Source organism: Pagrus pagrus, assembly GCF_965226575.1.
Source record: "Pagrus pagrus genome assembly, chromosome: 3".
Taxonomy (NCBI): domain Eukaryota; kingdom Metazoa; phylum Chordata; class Actinopteri; order Spariformes; family Sparidae; genus Pagrus; species Pagrus pagrus.
The window spans coordinates 10,352,992-10,377,137 of NC_140187.1; the positions used below are offsets into that span (position 1 = coordinate 10,352,992).

General features: G+C 41.8%; 1 protein-coding gene across 2 annotated transcripts; it reads left to right on the plus strand.

Moving 5' to 3' along the window:
* Positions 1-23,790, plus strand: LOC311255243 (proto-oncogene tyrosine-protein kinase Src-like). Of its 2 annotated transcripts, XM_084349545.1 has the most exons (13): positions 1-735; positions 8,896-9,177; positions 10,575-10,674; positions 12,402-12,419; positions 14,138-14,236; positions 14,516-14,619; positions 17,798-17,947; positions 18,038-18,193; positions 19,138-19,317; positions 19,537-19,613; positions 19,703-19,856; positions 19,998-20,129; positions 20,275-23,790. In XM_084349545.1, exons 2-13 carry the CDS (start codon positions 8,904-8,906, stop codon positions 20,481-20,483), a joined length of 1,653 nt encoding a protein of 550 aa, XP_084205671.1. In that variant the 5' UTR covers positions 1-735; positions 8,896-8,903; the 3' UTR covers positions 20,484-23,790. The 2 variants fall into 2 exon arrangements, with proteins under 2 accessions (XP_084205671.1, XP_084205672.1); XM_084349546.1 differs by lacking the exon at positions 12,402-12,419 and having other exon boundaries at positions 2-735.
* Positions 23,791-24,146: the final 356 nt, after the last annotated feature.

Below are 24,146 nucleotides of genomic sequence, written 5' to 3' on the forward strand. Positions count from 1 at the left end.
GCGTTCATGACGGGGAAGTGTCAGTGTGTGTCGCTTAGCAACCGGTTCTGCTAGCGAGCAATGAAGCTAACTCTGTCGTGAGTGATAAGAGGGATTCATAATCTTTTGTGTCGTGTTAAAAAAAACCTTCGTAATCGTGACTCCAGATGATTTTACAGAAGCTAGCCGGGGGTGTTGTCGTGCCTTGCCAACGCCTCGGCGGAGTCACAATTCAACAATTATTACGAGTTACGCAACACGACGTGAATCTCTTTGACTCCCGCCGTCGCTGCGTAAAAAGCGTAAACTACGGACTCATCATATTTGCGCTCTCGTGTTTCGTCGGTGATGCACTATCCCGTGCCTCCCCCCCCCCCCACCACCACCCCCCCTACGAGGCATGTCGTCTCCACACCACACCACAGCACTCCAGCCTCCTCGCATGAATACACCGCGCCGTCGACTCTGCCCAGCTGAACAGGCTACAGCTTCGGCGTAGGTTTGGTGTTCGTCCCGGCCCACCGCAGCCGCCCGGCAGCTGTGCCCTCTGCTCCTGAAGGCAGTCCCCCGTCATGACCTCCCCTTTCTGCCATTCTGCCGAAATTCGCTAAATGGGATTCGTGGCTGGCCCGAGGTTTCCACAGCAACTGGCCATCCGCTGCCATTATTTCTCTAATGAGGACAGCCATAAGGATTTAACACGGTTCCTCGCTGCGCGTCTCTGATTTTTGGGCTGAATCTCAAGACGCGTCAAAGGTGAGTTAATTAGGGTTTAATGTAATGGGATTAATTCGGCTATACATCCTGAGGTTTGGTTTTGTGTCTGCGTATTTTCCCCCTCTTTGGTGATGTTGTACACACAGCGTACGATACCCCCTCTCTCACTGACTTGTATTTCATTGTTGCACAGGCCATTCAGTCAGCGCCGCTCGCACATTTGGTCAGTGGCACTCGGGTCTGTGCCAGGGCGACGTTGTTGACGGTTTACTACACCCCGCACAAAATGCGCACCCTGTGTGCAAAATGTCACGTCTCTGACTCCCTCACGACCACAGATGTTTAGGGAAAACGGCGGTAGATCGACTGCGCACAGAAATAAGAGCCAACAATCCATCGAAATTCAAAATGGAGCTGTAACAGCACCTGTTTTGATTCATCAGGCCGCATATGCGCTGTATGTGAGCCCAAGCCTACGACAGCCACAGCAGCATTGTCGTCTTTTATCCCCTGTTCCCATTCACAAATCCCTGTTTACGTGCCTAATGTGGATCAGTTTGGCAAACACGGACTGCTGATGTTTTTCTGATTTTTTTTTTTTCTCCCCTTTCTTTTCTTTCCTCTTTTTATTCCCTCCCATAGTAAAGACGTTATCATCTTGACAGCTGCTACTCCTGTAGGCAGCTATCACCCCACCCCTTGTTTCTTTAAAAGCAGCTTTGCTGACAACTGGTGTTTAATCCCGTGGAAATAGAATTTTAATTATGTGGTTAATCTATTTAGAGTTGGTTTTGGGCTTTGGGTGAGTTCCAGCTAATCTATGAGGCAGTGGGTTGAGGTTTGCTTAAAATGGGACACATGGGAAGCTCAACATTGTGTTCTTAACCTTTTTAGAGGATGCAATAACATGGTAGCCTGATCTGATAAACACGAGGCTGGCAGAGCATGAAAAATAACACACAGTTGGATTGTTGAATGGCTTTCTCTCTAATAATGTTTTACAAGCAGATAGGGGGCAAACATACATAATGTTCCCTCTCAGAGGGCAGTAAAAGATAAATGAACTAAATTATTGTTTTCATTATGATTAATCCACCAAATGTTGTCTGGATTATTTGTTTGGTCTATGACATGTGAGCAGAAAAGCCCAAGGTTACATCCTCACATGTCATGTTTTGTCTGGTCAGCGGTTCAAAACCAAAACATATTCAAGTCACAGAAGACAAAGACAACCAGAAAATGTTTCCATTTGTTGGATGTTTTTATTGCTTAAAAACTGATTTAAACAATTTATCATTAATAATAGATAGTTGCTAATTTATTCGTCTGATCGACTAATTAATCGTCTAATAGTCCTGGCTCTGCTTAGCTTGGCTTTGGCTCTTGAGTTCAGACCACATGAAAAGATTCATTTCAAAAGGTGCAATATTTGTATGATTAAGGAGAGAACAAATATTTAATATCCTGTGAATCACACAGAGAGGCAGACTGTAAATATGCTACACATGAAAGGCTGTCAATAATCAAAGTCCTATCAATATGTAAAGTTAATAATTTGCTAAGAGTGTGTTGCGTTTCTGAAATGAAGCCACCTTTTGCCCTCCTTTTATAGAAGAGTCATGCTGTAGATCCAATTCCTCATAGCCTGGCTGGCCGGCAGCCAGAACCACTAGTTAAAGATGGACAGAAGACGGAAGTGGGTTTTATCATCCACTCCTGGTCTTCCTCCTCTTCTCGCCTTTCCTCTCTGTGTTTGTCACTGAGCAAGAGAAATGTGATGGGGCTGCAAGAGGCTCTGCAAAGTGAGCGAGGTCAGCGGAAGATTTGGTGAAAAGATAACAGTGAATATCTGATTGAGGCGTCCACAGCACTCGATAGTTATGTGACTGCATTGTCTTTTCTTTAGCCCTCTTTAAATCAGCTGCCCGCTCTCTCTCTCTCTAACCCAGGCTAAATATAGATGATCTGTGTCTTATACATGTATGTGGACTGCGCTGTTTTAATGTTCTCATCCAGCATATAGCAGGATAAGACGGTGACGCTAATGTGCACATTTCCTCTCGTTTTGATCTTGAGGAACCATCATTGCCTTACCCCCCCCTCCCTCATCGCTCCTCCCCAGGGCAAACTGTAATTTTCCCATTCGACTGAAACATTGGCTCAAGCTCCTTCACTCTCTGCAGCACAGTGGCAACTGTTACCGTCTGTTGTGACTCAGTGAGGTTTGTCACGGCCAAATGTGCTTATGTGCCTGACCAGAAACGTACAGCTTGTGTGCTCAAGCTTCAGATGGGGGATTACAAATGCTGATTATACAGGAAACGTGAGAAAGAGTTACACTGTTTGTACAGTTGGAACAGAGCACAGTGATCTTTTTAGCGCTAAAACGTATTGCACAATTATCCTAGAAACCAGCTACTTAAATTTCTCCACAAGACAATGTGCAGATAACGCTTAGTCATTCCTTTCCTGACCATAAAGATATTTCTACCTGACACAATTCCAATGAAAGAGACAAAATACACAATCCTGGTTTGTTGCTGTCTGATTTAGTCTGATTTAGTCTAATCAAGTGGGTATCTCCCAAAGTTAGTCATTTTTGCAAGTTCCCCCATTGTTTCCCTGAACAATGGTTCCTTTTTGAGCTCTGACGGTAAGATGAACACTACAGTCACACTAGCAGCTCTGTGATGCTGCACTTGTGTAGGATTTGTCGGCATCTCTTGCGTGGTTGTCGCAATGGCTGCTACAAATGCGACTTATAAAAAAGCTGTCTTGATTGGTTTGTTGGTTTTTTCAGCGGAATTACACAAAAACTACTGAACAGATTTCCACAAAACTTGGATGGAGGATGGGTCCCAGCCCAGAAAAGACCCCCTAAAAAAGGGATAAATGGTTGGATCAATTGGAGTACAAACTGATGTTAATCCTTTTTATTAAAAGAAATAATTCTTCCACAACACACCAGAGATTATGATCCATCTGTATTGCTTCGCTGTCCTAGTGGTTGGCTGTTAGATTGTAGATCTGGTGAGTTTAGAGTATTGGTTATTATTGGTTAAGCAGCTCTGGGTGGTTTCAAATTTGGAGAGATACAGGTGATGAGGCTTGATGGAGTTTAAGTGGACTTTTGGGCCTTGGCGCAGGTATGCACTCTACTGAGTGCCATTCTAGTACTCATAGCTGCCAGTACATCCACTTAAATCCTACATGCTCGACCTTGAAGTACAGGGATGCTTTCAGCTCGATGCTAACATCCACACGCTAAAATACTCACAGAAACAATGCTAAGGTTTTGATGTTTACCAGGTATAATGATTACTGATCACAGCCGTTCTAACAAAGTGTTGGTGTATTTGAGTGTAATGACAATAAAGATCTGAAATCCAGAAAGCGGACAGAAGTTGTGTCAAGTTGCACAGAGCAGATCGAGCCAGACAGGAGGTCCAGAGCACCCAGTCAATTTTCGAGATAAAACACCCTGTGCAGACCTGGGATCTACAGCGCTACAAAGTCAGAAATAATAACAGTGAACAAACTTGAAACAAACAAAAGAAGAAACCATGTAACCACGTGGCCTAGTCAGTAGGCAGAAGCACTAAAATCAAGGAAAAGTGACAAAATAAACACAAACTGAACGACTCAGCATCAAGCAGGCATGACACTCTGCTTCTGAAATGCTCACAGTGGCGAACAGAACAAAACTGTGTGGTACCCTCCAGATTACAGAGATATGACCAGTGGAAATAAGGCGTGGGGGGGGGGGATGCAAACCTATCCTTTAATCAAGGTGTCGGATCTTAAAGAACCGCGTGGGTTTGTGCCATTTTCCGAAGCCGATTGGAGCACACCCACAAAATGACACATAATGAAAATACTGGCAGTGTCAACGCTGATGTGATGCCGTTTCACTACCTGACAGGTGTTTGGACTTGTCTTCTTTATTAACCTAAATTCCTTTCAGGCATCTGAGCTCTCTTCCTTTTACTTCCCCTCCTTTCCCTCCAGTGTTTCCATCTCACACCCAGTTTTCACTTCATGTACAGAGTGTTTTATAGATTTTGTAAGACTCAAGTCAACACTGCGACTGAGAAAAACACTTCTTAGTGATAAATGTGCTGCGGAAATTGAAGTGCTCTTGAACTCCATCGTGGTTCTGAGGTAAACACCACTCAGAGATCAGCCTTTGAACAAAGCCTGTGTTTGCCATGATTCATATCTAATCCTTGAAATGTCTTTTCCCACAACACAACCAGGCAACACTCATTCACACGGTCGGCACGTTTGTGCATTTATTGTCACTTTTCTGACATTATGAAACCACGTTACGTTACTTTTACAGCACAAAAAGCAGCTTATACGGCTTTACATTAATTAAAAACAAAGCAATACGTACATGCGCCAATACAGAAAGGAGTAAAAATGTATTCGATTTAAAAAGAAATGGGATCAGTATTAAAAACCATGATCCTTGAAAGCTAGGTGCAGAACATCAAGACTTTCTTTTGGAATGAGATTTTGATTTGGTATCCCGGGAACACATGAAAAAAGAGCGTCTTTGTTCCCCCACCTCCACCACCATCCATCTCCCTCCTCACTTCCTTCCTCCCATCCCGCCCTCCCACTGCTCAGGTGCCTGTTCTTGTTGCAGTCGCTGGCAATCGTAGCAATGCGGTGCAATCTGGTTCCCCCGCATTCCTCCGTGCTCCTGTTGAATGGAAACGCTCTCCTCATCTCCCATTCCTCATAAATTTGACATTTTTGAATTTCCTTCCATTCTCATATATTCTAATAATATTTATCTGTCTTACGTTCAACCTGTTGGTACTTTGATTTGCCCAGTATATATTCATTTCTCCTCCATTTTATATCATAACATTGGAAGAAGTCACATGTTAGCACTTCTTGATACTTGGGCACTCTGACACCATATTAGGAAAAGGCGTGAGGCTCAGCTACAGCTCTGCCTCTCTTGTTTACATACACAGACTCTGAGGCTTTCAAGGGTGGTCTGGTGTTTGCTTCGTCCTGGAGAGAGCCAGGGGAGAGTGACTCTGGTTTTTTGCTATCACTGTATTGTGTCTGCAGCGCAGGTCAGGGATCATTACCTCCCCTTATCAGTGTGCTTAAACCTGATGATTAGTCAGTTTTCCAGATCGACCTGACTTTCCTTCAACCCGAGGATCAGAGTTAAAATGTCAGGCACTGGCTCTGCTGAATTGTTAAAGGGGAAGATAATAGCTCGAAACCAAACTCCCTATGCTTTATACTATTTAGATCGAAGTTTCAAGACAAGCGTGCTGAATTTGTGAAAGGTTTGAACAGTAGAGCTTAAATTATAAATATGAAATCAGTGGTCTCTACACCATCATTGGGACATAATTGTTTGTGCATTCTCTATAGCATCACTCAAGGAAGGGGACATTTTCTTATCACATGATTGACAGCAGGCAATGGCCACTTTACTAGGTATACCTGTGCATCCAACCCAATGCGTCAGTGAATGTGAAAATAATTGGCAGATTAATCAGTAATGAAAATCTGATGTTTTTCTTATCCTTTTTGCCCTTTTTAAACCCAATCCTAAAGCACTGGGCTTCTATTATGGGCTGTAATGTGGTTCAGGTGCTCCAGCTTTAGACCTTTTCGTGATAAGAGTCAGGACTGAAATCCCCAACCAGAGATTGAGAAATCCCTTTGGAAGAACTCTTTACAGTGGTCCGTGAAGGACAAGCTGAAGTCACTTGACCTTCAGTGACTACCATGAGTAGAACAGGAGAAATTTAAGTTCTTGTGGTTTGATTGTTTAAGGTCCCATACTAACGTACACATTTCTCCTGTATTCAACCACCTCATCCATCTGCTTGTTTGCATATATTGACTACGTGGACTGCTAAATATATCTGTTGCATAAGCGTCTCCGCTATTGTTTAAAATCTTCTAAGACTACGGCCCTGTCTGCCCATCCTGCTCAGTGTTTCTGATCTTCGGTGAGCGGGTGGATGTTTGAGACAGCAGCCTGCCACAGGGTCTATTACTGATATCCGGACTAGCCGGTCAAAATGAGCGACTTGCTCTTCACACATTTCACACGGCTCTGTTCACCTTTCATTCAGGCCTGTGGGCCCATCTCTGTGTGACTCAGTGTTGCACCATGGGATACGTTAACCCCCCCAGTGCGCCAGATCACATCCTGGCAGGAGTTGAATCAAAGCATGCATGATTGTACGTGTGTGCTTGAAATCGCTCACGCTTGTGGACGTTCACGCAGCTTACACGCCCACAGAGCTCCACAGTGGGATCCTTCCATATCTTTGAGAATTCCCATACCTGTGTAATTATGTTATGCTCGCACATTACACTTAAAACACCCACTAAGCCTCAGCTGTCCATGCAGTATACAACAACCACCTACGCGATCTTTTTACAGCCACTGCCGGTTCCTTCCTCCTTGTCTGTTAATAACCCTCTCTGTCCTGTCTATCAGACTCGCGCAAGAATCCTGGAAACACGCGCATGTGTTGGAAAAAAGGATGTGAGACTCAACTGTGGTTGGGTGTTAGTGCGCGATAGAGCCTTGTTTCCCATAGACAGAGAAACAGCTGCTCATGCACATAAACACACTCGCACACACCTACACACATGCTGCACACACTCTGTCTGGAACTGAGAGTGCCTCTATTCACAAAGGAACAAGGCTGTTTCATGTGTGTGTGACTGTCTCCGTTTCAGCTGGCCTGAAATAGCCGGTCTCACAGTGAGTCACTCTGCACTGACTCGAGGGGCGGATTGGACTCGTGCATGTGCGTGTGGCACTCCAACTTTCTGTGGGTGCTCTTGACTGTCTGAGCATGTTTGTCTTTGTCTGCACTCCTGATGAAAGCGCGATCTGGTTGCATTTAGCAGGCCTTAATAGACGACTGGGGCATCAGAATGGAAAAGCGAAGCAGCGGCGCTGTAATTACCCGGCGGAGGTGAAACCGTTTCTGTCCTTGTCGACTCACCAGTATTAGCGCCGGGTTTCATTACAGCTGCTTCTTTAGTTTGAAGCTATGTGTTCCTTGCAGATGCTCATTGATTCAGAATAGATTGAATCAACAGATAAGAATGACCTTGGATGTGCGTAGTGTTGACTGTTTCAAGGTGTCCTGTTCGCAGAGTATTTGCATGCTAAACGGTTCTAACTGAACCTGGAACAGCTCCAAGGATACTCTGTGGTGGATTAGGAGAGCACAAGAATGTGACACTGTGGGCACACACTGCCGGGAGGATTTTTTTTTTTTTTCTTTTTGAGAAAGGTGAATGAATAGAAACTGGAACAGGGTCAGTTCCTGTTCCTGAATGAACAGCTTTCATCTCCTGACAGGATGGATTAAAACAGTATTTGGTAGAATTCTTTCTTAATTTGAGCCCATTCACGCAGACAGTGGTTACTAAATGTGTATGTAAATGAACACGCTTATAACTAATCCTCTTGCTGCTAATTTTTTCAATGAAATGGCATAAAATGTTTTGGGTTGGTTTTGTCGTGTCTCCTCATGGAACAGGTTGTGTGGCGGCTTTAATTTAAATATTATTAGTTTAGTTCAAACCCAGAGAAATATTGAATTTAACTCAAGGTAACAGTGCGTTTTAAGAAGTTTAACTAAAGCAGGAGACATCAGATGATACGTCAGAGGGTGAGGAAGGACATCAGTGACTCAACTTGAGTAAACATAACATGAATAAATCTTTAATACATCACCATAAAATATGGAAGGATTGTCATTTCCATTTCCCTCTTTGCATAAATGATGTTCACCTCAATAAAATATTGACGTCAGATAGACATGTAATGGTGGTCATTTAACAATAGAGAAACTTCAAAGGAGACCTGAGCTGAAAATGCCTGTCCCAGTTTGAGTCCAGTGTGATGTCTTTAAATGCCAAAGATGTTTAATTAACAGAGATATAAAACGGAGCAAAAGCAGCAAATCGTCACACTTAAGAAGCTGATGTGTGTTTTCCCCTGAGAAAAATGACAATTGATTTGATTATCAGTGAAAGGATTATTCAAATCCTTGATGTAAATTCTCTTTGGATCAACTAAGTGATTAGTCAGTCTTGTTTGGCATATAACAAGAAATCGAGATGATTACCCAGAAATCCCTCTGGGACTCAAAGTGCTGCATTCTTACTCATCATTGGCTCTCATCCCAGGTCTGCACATGGGGGCGGGCAAGAGCAAGCCCAAGGAGCCGGGCCAGCGCTCCATGAGCCTGGACGGCACCATCGGCACAGGCTCGGACAGCGGGCACTTACACCACCTGGGCCCCGCCCAGCAGACCCAAACCCCTAACAGGAGCCCTGCCGTCGGGACAGGCAGGCGGGGGCATCAGGGGCAGCACCAGCATGCCCCAACAAACACTCCTGAGCTGGCTCTCTTCGGAGGGGTGGACCACACTGGCACCATCACCTCGCCTCAGAGGGGACCACTGTCAGGTAGGAAACACTGTGTGAGATTTGTAATGCGTGGAAATATTACAGAATATCACTGATTTACAGGAAAAGGTTTGGCTAAATAACAAATGCTATGTAAATAAATGCTCATTTCATTACAGTATGAACAGTCAGCAGCTGGTTAGCCTAGCTTAGCATAAAGACTGGCAACCGCAACCCTGGCTTTGTCCAAAGGTAACAAAATCCACCTACCAACACCTCTTAAGCTCACTAATTTACAAATTATATGTCATTTGTTTTTGGTTTTACGGGGGATTATGTGCCTGACAATTTCTTGGCCACAATTTCCAGGAGTCACTGCTGGTTGCCTGGCAACCTCACAGCAACAAGACTCGGTGAAGTCATTGCGCCCAGCTGAGAAATTGTCTTGCACATAATCCCAAGTATACTTAGTGAGTTTTACTGGTGCTGGTAGGCAGTTGCCTTCATGCTAAGCTAAGCTAAGATAATGATTTACTAACTCCAGCTTCATATTGAACAGACACAGAGTGGTATCAAACTTCTCGTCCAACACATGGCAAGAAATCCAATAAATGTTGTCCCCAAAATATCTTTCTATTGCTTTAAATGTGAGTGACACAGTAGTGTCAAAGTAACCTTGCTTGCACAAGAAGCAGAACTTCACAGTGGAAACGGATTTAATAAGATCTGATGAAAACTTTGACTTATCTCTGAGTCAGCCCACAGACTTGCTTTCAGTTTGAGATCACTAAAGTCATAAGAAGAAAAAAAAAACAGTCCCATCAAGGTTTCACAGTGAGTCATAGTTTAACAGAGAAATACTTCTGTTTCGTTCTCCCAGCATCATCTGCCGAACAGACCCAAAACCTTGTCTTTGACTTTGACGCCCATCGTGTCACACTGTCCAGATTTTACTTGATGTTAAAGCTGTAATGTGTCTAGACTGGCCAGATGGTTGGGTTAATGTTGCTCCATCCAGAGGGTGGAGGGCTGCTGGTGTATCAGGGACGGCTCTGATGGCCGGCGCCTCCTGTGCTTCTAATGAGCCGATCACTGATTGGCTGGAGAGTTCCTGGGTTTAGATCACAGGTTTGTTAAAAGGAAAAGCTACAAAGAAAAAATAAATACATCGGTATGATGGCTTTGTCCTTCACGGACCATAGGTCGCAAGGAGTGTGACTGTCGATATTTCTCATTAGGCGTTGGTAAATTGTTTCATACAGATATGGAGCGGAGGCAAAATACCTGAAGATTTATAGCTCTATAGTGGATAGAGGAAATTATCATCAAGGGCTGGACCAGCATTACTGAAGTTAGATTATGGAAGTGAATGTCAATAGGGCTTCGGGGGGGGGGGGGAAGTATGTCTTGGATGCCTTTGTTCCCTAAATGTGTATTTCTGTGTGTTTTTCTTGCAGGAGGTGTCACTACATTTGTGGCACTGTATGACTATGAGTCACGGACAGCATCTGACTTGACCTTTAGGAAAGGCGACAGGCTGCAGATTGTCAACAACACGTAAGCATCAACGGTCGTCTTCCTGTTCCTCTCTCTGATGCCACAACTTCACAAAAATCTAAACGAGCAGATTTGTAGACACACATGTGATTCATGAGTCTGTGAAACGAACACAGTCAGAGCTGGTAACTGTGGAGCGATGTAGACAGCAGAGTCTGATCCTCTCCATCTGTTGACTAAAACTGAGCAGAATGACACTTTACTAATGCGTTCTGTTCCTCTTCATCTTTAAGACACGTTATAGAGAGCCTGTCATGGCAAGATCTAAGCTCACCAGTCTGATGACTTGTTTTCCTGTTGGAAATTAGCACATATTGAAGTCTGTCTGTGTTGTGGTGTGATTCAGATAGAAGGAACAGAATGATTTCAATATAGAAAGTGAAAGATAGTGTTTAATCTTAAAAGCTGCTGTTTCCAAGTGAAGGAATCTGGAGTATGATTCCCAAGCAGGGGCCTTATTACAGAAACACTTCCTCAGTGCTTGTCCCATCTTAAGTTTCAGACATAGGGAAAATCCATTCTTTGTATTACAGACGCAGTTCTCAAACTCATGGCTGTATCCTGTCCTATCTCAGAAAAGACGGGCATTCATTTTTATCTTTTATTTAGGCTGAGGCATTAATCATGTCTGTGGAGGGGAGGATATATACTCACTAATCCATGGTCTTCACCAACAGGTTAACATCAATGTTGGCTTCTCTAACAGGCTAACATCTGTGTCAACCTCATCAACAGGCTAACATTTTTGTTAGCTTCTCCGATGGGCTAACATCTGTGTTGGCTTCTCCCACAGCCGGACAACAGTGTTAGCACCTTCCGAAACATTTGTTAGCTTCTCCAACAGTGGAAGCGTCTTTGACAGGCTAACGTCAGTGTGCGCATATTTAACAGCTAGAAGCTAACACTATTGTTAAATAGTGTTAGCCTCTACCACAGGCTAACATTGATGTAAGTGTGTGTAATAGTACTATTCCCCATCTTCTTTGTCATCGCTATACAGACCTAACAACCGTGGGTGCTGCTGCTTCTGACAGTTATTTTTGAATAAGATTCTTTAACAGCCAAATTATTTTTCTTAAGATAGGATTTTTCCCTAAATACAGATTGGAACAATGTTTCTGTAAATACCAAAAAAAAAAAAAAAATGTCATCCTATACTAAGAGAAAAGATTTGAGATCGAGGAAGTTTCTGTCATGAGGCCCCAGGTGTTTAAAGTCAGAACAATGCCCTCCCACTCCCCATTTCCTATGAGCTTTTTCCACCACTTTCTGCCAAAAGTCTGGTCTGCTGTTCTTTATCTATAGTCTGGCACTACATAGTTGGGCTGAAAAATATAAGTAATTCATACTTAATTAATAATGCGCAAAGAAACAGTTTTTATAAACACAAGCCAACACTGAATTAGTACAATAAGTAGTGAGATTGTATCTGTGAGTCCAAAAATCCCACATGGAGGCTGATCTGATCATTTATGGATAGTTATAGAATTGTTACAAATAATTCAAACCGCACTGAAATAGAAAGTGAAACAGTAAAACTTTAGAAACACTGCAGCTCGTATCAGCCCCCCTGTGTAGTCCCAAAGCATATCCAGCTCCTCTGCTATCTGTCTGTGCTGTGCTGCTTGCCTTTGCTGTGTCTCCTCGCTGTGTTTTGATGTGTCTGCTGTGTCTGTTATCTCTCCCTTTCTCTCTCTCTCTTTCTCACGCTTCATGGTTTCTCCTAGGAAAAAGTACAGCTTCAGGTCAGTAATACTTAATGCAATAAAAATCTCACGCAACCTTTTGTTCACAGTCCCTTCGCTGCTGCTCGGATTTGTCTGAACAAGCTTGTAGTGTTACTACAAAATAATTAGTAAATATTAGAGATATGTGGTGATCTCTGGATGTAGAGCTGTTAAAGGTCTAATATGTAAAATGAGGGGAGTGGAACAAAAGGTTGTCTGTTTCTGTCTGTTTTTCTCTCTTAACAATGTTTTTCTTTTCATCACTGTCCACTAAGGTGTGGGATGTGTATTTCTTTTAAAAACTTAATTATCAGGTTTCCTCTTTGCTGTGTTAAGAACATAATGGGTTGTCAGTGAAACAATGTGGAAGTTTCAACTTGTCTCAGAAGTAAACTTTTGTGCAGATTCTGTAATATTTAATGGATAAGTCTGGTAATCTTCCGTATTTTTTTTCTAATTGGCATCAAATCCCACAAAAAGACCAAAAGCAGCACTGTTTTTATGCAACTAACAAGTATCGTTTGTGTAGCCAAGGCCTGATTTAGAATATTCCTCTGCACCGTGGAGCTTAATTGTTGTCTAAAATCTATTAAAAATACATAAATAAGCCACAGTGTTGCACTGGTTGATACTCTTATTCATTATCATCAGTGGTGGAGGAAGAAGTATTCAGATCCTTTACTTAAGTAAAAGAAGCAATACTGCATTGTACTTCACTACAAGTAAAAATCCTGCATTAACAAGTAGAAGTACTTATTGTGCAATTTTATATATGATGTTTTTGCACTAATGTTGCTGGAGTAATGTGTATGTTGCATTTTACTGCTGTAGATGTTCATGGTTGAGCTCATTTTAACTAGTTTATATGCTGTTATTAGTTTAATCTACAGCACTGCATCATATTCTATTATATTATCATATATTTGTTGCATAGCTGTCCTGTGTGAACCACGTATCTCTAGTCGTTATCTTAAAAGTAATTAGTAACTAAAACTTTGAGATGTATAAAGTGGAGTAAACAAAAAAAGTATAATATTTGCCTCTGAGATGTAGTGGAGTGGAAATATGAAGCTGCATAAAATGTGAATACTCAAATAAAGTACCTCCAAATAAGTACAGTACTTAAGTAAATATACTTAGTTGAATTTCACCATTGATTGTCACAAACATGAGCACCATAGTTTACTTTGAGTCAATGACACATAGACTTTGGCCATATATAAATGGGCCCAATAAATTATCAGCCTGATATTGGACATTTTAAATCATCGGTTATCGGCCAATAATTAACTCAAATGGAGCCGATAATCTGAAGCCAAATTGCTTTCATTGACTTTGACCAGTAAACACACAGATGAAGATACATAATATACTCATGTTTACTAAAAACTAAAGTGCCCAGCTAGTTAGTAAAGTATTTGTTCATTTTTTATTTTTTTTTATTTTTTTTTTTCTATCTGTGATAGTATCAGTGGGCCTCGGGCTGAGCGCCACAGACTTGGGAATGAGAGTCATACTGTTGATTTTGGTCTTTTTGGTGCATTTGTTGACGATAAGAAGAATACCGAATTACATCGTTCTTGTTCCTGAAGTCTTCTTCCTCCATCCAGTATAAACTCTCTTCATTGGGAGTAAACTAACCGATCATTAAACCAAGATATGTTGAGGTTGCCTTGGTCAGTTTTCAGTTTATGGTTGACCCTCTTGCTTCGTCTCTCTCACTCTCTCTCTCACAGAGAAGGGGACTGGTGGCTCGCCCGCTCCCTGACGACAGGAGAGAGTGGATATATCCCCAGCAACTATGTGGCTCCGTCCGACTCCATCCAAGCAGAAGAGTACATTATCCTCTCCTTGTTTCACACAGTTTCTTGTGCAGTTTATATTCTTACAAAGTTGTTTTTTCACAGCCACCAAGGCCTGAATGTAGCTTCATCTCTGCTATATCTACATCCACAAGCAAATATAGAGAAAATACATGTATAGAGACAATATATTCCTATATGCTATCCAGTACAGTCTTCTACATTTCCAGTCAAGAGTATTTCTGCCTGCCCGCTCCAGACGCTCAGTAGTAGCTTCTTACTGATCTCATTCTCTGTGGCCCACTTTGGCAGGTGGTATTTCGGGAAGATCACTCGGCGCGACTCAGAGAGGCTCCTTTTGAACTTACAGAACAGACGAGGAACCTTCCTGGTGAGGGAGAGCGAGACCACTAAAGGTGAGCGAGCAGACGAGACGAGAGAGCACTGAGCAGTCGTTATCAAGGTGGTCCAATTAGCTCTGTGTCTGTTTATAATGATGTATTAAATCTGGGTCTCAAAGGCCATTTTGAGAAGTGTATAATGTACGAAATGAGCAGCTTTCCAGTTAAGATTGATTTTTTTACCTTTATTTTGAAACACATTTTTATTACTCATATTACCTGGAGTGAGTGTTGACACCTGCATGCACAGTTGAAACAATGAATCGACTAATCAATGACTAATTAAGAGAAAATTAATTTGCAATTATTTTACGGCCTTTTAAAGCAAAAATGTCCCGAATTCACTAGTTTAGATTCTCAAATGTGCCAAGTAGGTTGTCACATGCGAGTGAACATAGTAGGTAGAAAAATATAAAGAAAGGCAAAGAGCATGTGTACTGCAAGCCTAGAAGCATAAATAGAAAATAGAAATAAATATATATAATAAAATATGAAAAGATATTTAATATATGGAGTTAATGTTTTTCTTCTCTAGGAGTTTGACTGTTCGTCGGAAAAAACAAACCTTGTAAATATCTCAAACTTCTCGATTATGATTCACAATATTATTCCAATTATCATCTAAATATTCTTAAAACTCTTAAATTTACACTCAAACACACTTGAATTCCTTTATCTTACATCTTGTTTGGAAACAAATATTTTTATTACGTCATAGATGAGACACACATGAAATAATGAAATAATCTTGAATAAGTAGTCTTAAGGTCCTCCTGCACAAATAAAGGATAAATGAATAAATAGATAAATACAATTCACAATAAATCAGGAGATCGATAATGAAAATTCACCACAATCAGCTTATCCGCTATAAAAATCGTTTATTGTTCCATCCCTAGGGAGATTCATCAATACTGAAAATAATCCTAAACTGCTGGCCGAAGTACTTACGTCTCCAGATGAAGACAGATGATTCAAACACAGCTATGAAATTTTGTATTTGAGATATGTTGTCAGGTATAATGAGAAGAATCTGAGAATTGCAGCGTTACATCGAAATCCTCTTGCAGCCATTTTGAAAGACAAACATATGTTTTACAACGATCAAAGCTTGTATTCTAACAACAGACGCAGCCTTTAGTTGTGTTTCCTGGCAGTGCACCGTGGTGTTAGCGTGCCTCATCAGAGAAAGTTCTGACAAGAAAACACATTTCATAAAACCTCAGCCTTTTATTTTTACACTCGCTGTTTTTTTTTAAAATGTGTGAAAAGAGGATGACACTTTCAGCGTGTCCCTGGAGTTTACTCCACACAGCAAGTGTGATCTTACTTTGAATTAAGTAGATCATCAGGGACTCAATTTGAAGGAGGCAGAACCTCGTAATTAAGTCATTTGTTAACTTTCACACACGCCTATGGCGCTACATCTAGATCTCTGGGCTCGTGGGGAAGTTTTGCGTCTTTTTCTGAAACTCAGCTGTCAGATGTAGTCCGCGTGACGTCAGCGGACTCTGTAGGGGGTTGTTTTGGAGGAAGTTGACGGGAGGGGGAGGAAAGAGCACAGTGGAGTGGATTGGGGCTTGTGAATGGATAGGGGTGAATCACTCTGCCAGAACTAGGTCAACCTCGGAGGGTGCTGGATTTCCCCCTGGCTATAAGTCTCTGTTCTCCAACATACACACATACACACATACATACATACATACATACATACACACATACATACACACATACATACATACAGTACATACTCTCACACACACACACACAGAGGGGAGGAACAGTAAAGGGGGTGAGTTGTAGGAAAGGGGGAAGATCAGGGAGAGTAGGAGGGGCTCTGGCAGGACGTGTGTTGGCCTCTGGGTGCTTTCTTTATTAGATGTCAGATGTAAGGTTCATCTTGTGAAACAGGAGCAGAAGCCCTTCATATGTTGTATGAAGTGTAGATCATGTCACACTGATCATGATACATCTCATTATTTGAAGCTAGAAGCACACAAGTCGTTACCCACCTCAAATCCCTAAACATGGAAGATGATAACCATCATCTCTCAATTGTATCTCACAATTTGTAGAGACTGCATAGTGTGGAGGCCCTATTTTCTTCCCAAATTTAGATCATTTAGAAATAATTTAATTTACTTTAATTGTATCTATAGTACAGGTTGTTAACAATACATCAGTGGTTAAGCTGCTGTAATGATCGGGTACTTCAGGTCAGTAGACTCTGAGTTCCGTTACTGTGTGGATAAAATCTTTGGGAAGTGCGTCTTCGCTGCTCTCGATTTATTCTTTCTGACGAGGGAAGAACAGTGAACATCACTCAGCAAAACTCTGGATCAAACAGAATTGACTTTTCATTCTCCTTTTTACTGTGGAGCAACCTTCCCTGTGGAGCTCAGGTTCACCAAGTCCATTCAGCCTTCTGAATCACTTCCTGAAACACATTTTTACAAGCTTAATTCCTGTCATGGTTGTGAGGACTTAATTTGTGTCGTTATTTTTGCTGTAACGTGATCCGTTGTTTGACTGTTTTTTAATGTTTTTGTTTTTTTTAAATGTGGCTGTACAAGACAAGTCAAAAATTATCGCTGGCTACGTTTACATGCAATATTCCCATTTTTGACCTTATTCTGAATAAGAAAATATTCCGACTAAGCTGTTATTATTATCTTCCGCTAATATTCCCATTTACATGCAGTTTGCCTACTCAGATAAATGGAATGATGCACGTACTATTCAACCACCTTCTTGAAGAGGTCGGTTTTGCGATATTTACGCAAATCCAAAAACCCGTTGATATTCAAGTCTTTCATAATAATCTGTGCATGTATCTCTACCTTGGCTTGTTTGTTTTAAAATTTTGAATATTCAAACAGAAGGTGCTGTTTACCGACCTGCATCAAATTCTGAATATTGTTGAATATATATTCAGAATAACAGTGGAAAATTTGTGTGCATGTAAAAGTAGCCACAGTTTTTTACTCAGTGAGATCAAACCTTACTTGGTAGTGGGCTGTGGACAAGGACATAAGGGCTTAGTTGTGTTTCCAGGGCCCCTCAAGGGGCCATCTGAGACTTGCCCAGCACAGCTGCTAGGAAACTCCACAGAGCAGCTGTCGCACAGGCCCAGATCCGCCTGGTTTTATTGTTCTAACCTGTCTCTATCTGTTGTTTTTTCTCTTGTTCACAGGGGCATATTGCCTGTCAGTGTTGGATTATGATAACACCAAAGGCCTGAATGTTAAACATTACAAGATCAGGAAGCTGGATAGCGGTGGTTTCTACATCACCTCCCGCACCCAGTTCACCAGCCTACAGCAGCTAGTCTTCCACTACCGCAGTGAGTACTCACACACACAGCAGCTGTGAAAGTGAACCTTTCATTGCCCTTTATCTGACCTGTCACTCTCACTTCTCTTCCCTCTTTCAGAGCACTCTGATGGGCTGTGCCACGCTCTCTCAGATGTGTGTCCCGTGGCCAAACCTCAGACCCAGGGACTGGCCAGGGACGCCTGGGAGATTCCCCGAGAGTCCCTCCGCCTTGACCTTAAACTGGGACAGGGCTGCTTTGGAGAAGTCTGGATGGGTAAGAATGACACACTACTGTTTTTTGGGTTTTTTGGGTTTTTTTTGGTGGAAAGGATTTAAAGGGACATAATTACAACAATTTGTTGCAATTTACATATATTAATCACTTTCTTATTGACAATATGAGCAGATTTTAACGTGACGTGAAAAATGACACCTTCCTCGTCTCTCTCGGTTGCCTTAACAAGCCTGTGGACGATTTGTTTAAGTTGTTTAATGGTGCTGGACTGTGGATTTCTTTGTGAAGGACTCTGATTTTCTGAGACAGTCCAAAGGATGTGAATGTATAAATGTCCTCAAGTGCCTCGTCTCAGTCCCTGTCTCTGCTCTGCTAACATAAACTGATGACTGCTTCCAGCACAACACAGAGCCACTTAAATTCCTCTCACACCGTGGCTGATGGACAGGTTTTATATTTAATATAGAGCTTCAACGATTAATCGAGTACAAACGAGAAAAAACTGTAAACTTTCTCTGATTACAGCTACTTAAATGTGATTAATGACCATAAACTGAATATTTTTGGGTTGTGGACAAAACAAAACATTGGAGGACGTTACCTGAGGCTTTGGTTGACAGTTTTCACCATTTTCTGACATTTTAGAGCAAATAACTAATTGATAAATCAAGATAGTAATAATGACAAATTAATGGAGAATATCGGCATCAGTTGCTCTTTTCTTGAACTGTATCAATGATCTGTTTGATTTCTGCTTAAAGGAATAGATTGACATTTTGGGATTGCTTATTCACTGTCTAGCAGAGAATTAAACATGAAGATTGAAACCAGTCTGATGACTGTCTGTTAGATATAAAGCTACTATCAGCAGCCACTTACCTTAGCTCAGCACAAATGCTGGAAACATGCTGTGTCAAACTGAAGCAACCACCAGCCCACAGCAGTTTGTTAGAGAAACAATATAATGGTGTGTCTTCTGACAGGTACATGGAACGGTACAACACGGGTAGCCATTAAGACCCTGAAGCCTGGCACCATGTCTCCAGAGGCCTTTCTTCAGGAAGCACAGGTCATGAAGAAGCTGAGGCATGAGAAGCTGGTCCAGCTGTATGCTGTTGTCTCCGAGGAGCCCATCTATATTGTGACAGAGTACATGAGCCAAGGTAACACAGGATACAGACTTTAATAAGTGCTATGTATCAAACAACAGTACTCGTTTGGTGTTGACTGAAAATGCTCAAGTTTTGTGAACTGTTGAGTAGTGAAAGCAGCCAGAGCATGTCTAGATTCATGATCTTAATTTGGATTTTTATATTTCTCAGAATAAGTCATTAATTTGGTGCATAATCTACAACTAAACCCTTTTAATCTTGCTCTCACAGGTAGCTTACTGGACTTCCTTAAAGGGGATGCAGGAAAGATGCTCCGTCTGCCTCAGCTGGTAGACATGGCCGCTCAGGTAAAACTGCTTACAGCTCAGCCACACTTAAAAACTGCCCAGTTGTTTTTATCATAAAACTCCATTCTTCTCTGCCTGACTTTCTCCAGATTGCAGCAGGCATGGCGTACGTGGAGAGGATGAACTACGTCCACAGAGACCTGCGTGCTGCCAACATCCTGGTGGGAGACAGCCTGGTGTGTAAAGTGGCTGACTTCGGTCTGGCAAGACTCATAGAAGACAACGAGTACACTGCAAGACAGGGTAAGTCCATACTTTATTTGTTCTATTTTTGTTTGTACTAATGTAAAACTTGCTACAGAGAAAAGTCTATAATTTGAAATTTAAAAATGTTTATTTTATTCTATAACGTGGTGCTTTTATTCACTCATACTTGTTCCTTAGGAGCTAAGTTCCCCATCAAATGGACTGCACCGGAGGCAGCTCTGTACGGTCGTTTCACCATCAAGTCTGATGTCTGGTCCTTTGGTGTGCTGCTCACAGAGCTGGCAACTAAAGGCAGAGTCCCCTATCCAGGTGAAGACTCAAACTGTATCAGCACTGATTGATTTGGTGTTTGGAAATTAAAGCATTTCATTCATCAGATTACCTGTATTAAAATTACCGATTATATTTGTCTCTCTATCTAGCCCTAAATGTGACTTCCTGTTTCTCTCGGTAGGTATGGTTAACCGCGAGGTGCTTGACCAGGTGGAGCGCGGCTACAGGATGCCTTGCCCGTCAGAGTGCCCCAGCTCCTTGCATGAGCTCATGCTTTCCTGCTGGAGGAAGGACCCAGAAGAGAGGCCTACGTTCGAGTACCTGCAGGGCTTCCTAGAGGACTACTTCACCTCCACAGAACCCCAGTATCAGCCTGGGGAGAACCTATAGAACCACACACTGAACCGAACGTAGGGGGGGGGGACCTCAACACAGAAGGATGTGCACTAACCGACCTCAGAGGAGCACCTGTGGGAGGATCTGAGCCAGTGAAACTCACCTGGGAGGAACTTGAGATTCTTCTGTGGAAGCGAAACCATGACAGAAACCTGCAGTTGCCCATCATGTGCCATAAAGGAACTGCTACAGAAGAACCTCGAGAACCCCCTTTCTGCAAGCACTCACTGTTTACTGAAGGTTTCCCTGCAGAAGCGAGGTTCAAGGCTGTGAAGGAGAACTCCTGCTGGGCGGACTCTGGCTCTGAATTGATTGAGGGACTACACTTGCGGGTAAATGTTTTTTGAGAGGTGCGACTGATGTGGGAGGAACTGAATCAGGATCAACAGACGGAGCGAGAGGGAAAAAAACAAAGCTCCAGTCGAAGAGAGAAGGTCACAGGAGGATATTTCAATCGGAAATGAGCTGTTTAACCTCCCTCTTTCCCTCTTCTGTCGTGTCTCTATGCCCTCGTCTGGTACCTTTTTCCACCCACAGAAGAGCACTGCCACTGTGGCTCAGGTGCCAAAGTAAAGTCTGTCTCTCTTCACGTCCTTTATGTCCCTTCTGCCTCTCTTCCTCTATTTCTGTCTGACTTTCAGTATCTCTCTCCAGTTTTCTCAAGTGCTGCTTCTTCAAAGTGTCTCCAAATAACTCAGCTCTGGAACTCTACTTTGCATCTTTATTTATGTTTACTTGGACAATATGCGTCCTGTGGTTTAGGGTTTCATTCGGTGGCAGACGGAGGTTCCTGATTTTTCTTTATCTTTTCTGTGATTATCAATAGGCAAGGTTGTTAGAACCACTATCATGGTAGTGCCAGGGTAAATGTACTCAACAGACAGGTTCTGTAACACTGGAAATTAGATAGATCAAGTAAAAAAATCTGAGGCCTTTCTCTCTTGTTTAACCCTCCTTCTCTTCTCTAGCTCTTCACATACCGGCTGGATCCAACCTCGATGATTAAAAATGATTTTGATGCAGGTAGTGTTTGAACGCGTGTTGTTTTTAAACTGGAAAGTTGCATTGAGAATAATCAGCGCAGTTATGGCGGCACTAAAGAGCAGTTTTAGTAGTGCATTTCCTCCGAAGGCATAAATGGGCTAACTGTCATCAAACATTTATGTGACCTACTAAAAGGCTGATATGGCTACCAAACCAATCATAAACACAAGATGTGAAAAGCCTACGCTGTTGTGTGCCAAACAACTCACATTTCTTTCCTGCTGTCCATGTATATAATGTTTTATTACCAAGGGAATTACTCGAGGGGGGTTTTTAGTTGTGCAACATGCAACTGTTTACTCACAATTTCCAATAAAACTCTGCACCATTTCCCTAGTAAACCCACAGAACTCAAAAAAGAAGGAAGGGTTATTATGTCACTGAATCTTGCTTTGGTGCCAGACTGTAGTGACCGCTGTTTTGAAGTCTGCATTGGATTGCATTAAACACAAAACATTTCCAACATTTCTTCGTCGTATGACTTTCTGATGAAGAAATACCGCCAGAAAAAGAAAGAACACACTTCAGAGAATAAATTAACGACTGATATTTCATCCACATGTCGTTCGTTCCGTGAATTTGTGTAGGAAAGGCTCCTGTTCGCAGTGTGATTGCAGTCTCGTCAGGAGAAACCAGTCGGACTGATCACAATATTATCAGCCCTGGGAGAAAAAACCCACTTTCTGAAGTTTGTTCTTTCATTTTCTGAAGGCATATCTTCATCAGAAGTCAGACGACGTAGATATGTTGGGATTTGGTGTATTTCACCATGCGTCTCCCATAGACTTCAATACAGCTGGCACCTGAGTCTGGCACCAAAGAAAGAATGGGTGAAATAAATACCCTCCCTTCTGTTCCTCATGGAAACAGGACAGATGAACCTGTCACAAAAAGCTTTCATTCACTTCACAGCTGTTCAGTCCAATTAATATGCAACCAGGCGGCCCTAATGAAACTGTAAAACTCTGATCAGGTAACCCTAATAAAACTGTGTTTATGACTTTACTATGAGAGTTGATTTTAAAACCAGTTAGCATGCTTTTGTGCCGTTCTTCTCTTGACCATTGGCTGGGTTTGTATTTATGCTGTACTGTACATCAACACGTGTATGTTTACTTTACTCGAGGGGATCATAAACAGACTTCTGAACATTTGTGCCATTGATTTATAATTAGGTTTGTTTTTTTAAATATCTTACCCACTGCTGCCAATCCTCACTGTCATACTGTACATACTGTAGCTCTCTAGAGTTTTGTATCATGTAAGCCACTTTCAAATGGCAGGTATTTCCGTTGGGTGTCACGCATTTCACGGTGGTTTAGTTTATGATGTAGTGGACGCAGCAACAGTAGATATAAAGTTAGAGTTTGTTGCCAACGGATACTATGAAACCAGTGAATAAAATATGAGCCATGCAGCCACAAGAGAGAAGCTCCATGCCCGCAAAACAGTTTTTATCCAGCGACGGTGAATCCTGATGGATAATCAATAATGTGGACGATTCTAAAACCGAATGAAATCAATGAAAACGGAGATTGGGTTGTGATACGATAATGAAAAATGAGGTCAAAGATGTAAATAGTATCTTAAACAAATGACTGTGACTATCATGTAATTTGTTTTTGTGTAGTTTTTCTTTAATTGCTCCTCCATGTCGAGGTTTTTACAGTGACGCACGCCTGCTCCCAAAATGTTTTAATAATAAGATGCAACTGTAAATGGGGCTTAGTAAGGAATGTTTTCTTTTTTTAATATTGGACTTAAAATAAAATCATATCTGCAAGAGACAATTTAAAATTGGGTTTGGCATAAATATATATACATATATTTCCGAGAACATATCAGTGCTTTCCACTTTTAGATCGGGAAATACCCCGTTTTGTTCTGACACTCTGAGCCGCCTGTAAGTCACTGGGACAATGTGGAAGTTTGTGGGCTCGTGACAAGTATGAGTAACGCTAAGGTCTGATTGGATTTTCTGTTCCATATTAAAGAAGTGTCTCGGCTGTTTTTTTTTTATGTTTTATTTTTTTATAAATCTATGCAGTTTTGGTATGGCATTCCTGCAACTTCATGGCCATTTTGTTCTAAAGTCGAAAAACAATGATCATAAACAGAAGGTGTGAGCATTTTGTAAGGACTTCTTTTGTCTTTTTTTTTGTTTTCTTTGTTTGTTTCCGATGTAACAGGATTGAAATGGGTATCGTGCCACTTTATGTTGATCTTTAAATGTGCAATAAATTATATTTCAAATGTGTTTTGATAAGAGTGTGTGGCGGTGTGTGTGCTGTCCTTCGACCTGGAAACATCATGCTGCTCGGGCATGAGTAACTTCTTAGAAAAAGTGACGAGCATGTTGCACCACAAGCTGAATGTTTAGAGAAGTGAGCATGTGATGATCATCAGTTCAAGTTCGCCAGAATATGTGGGACATTCAGGCAGAATGAAGAGAAAATGAATGAATGAAGTATATTGATCAAAGGAGCAAATATATGTACTCTGTACTGGACATTTGAAAAATTGTTCAGGTGAGGTCAGTCAGGCAGCGAAATAAAAACAGAGAAGCTGAACTAGCAGATAAAAGAAAGCACCTAAAGTGTCAATTTAAGTGAA

Bases quoted from the DNA above. Each gene is read 5' to 3' on its own strand.
- LOC311255243 (XM_084349545.1), top strand. From the start codon at position 8,904: ATGGGGGCGGGCAAGAGCAAGCCCAAGGAGCCGGGCCAGCGCTCCATG. The intron at 14,620-17,797 runs GTGAGCGAGCAG...TCTTGTTCACAG, and splicing joins GGAGAGCGAGACCACTAAAG to GGGCATATTGCCTGTCAGTG. The intron at 18,194-19,137 runs GTAAGAATGACA...GTCTTCTGACAG, and splicing joins CTTTGGAGAAGTCTGGATGG to GTACATGGAACGGTACAACA.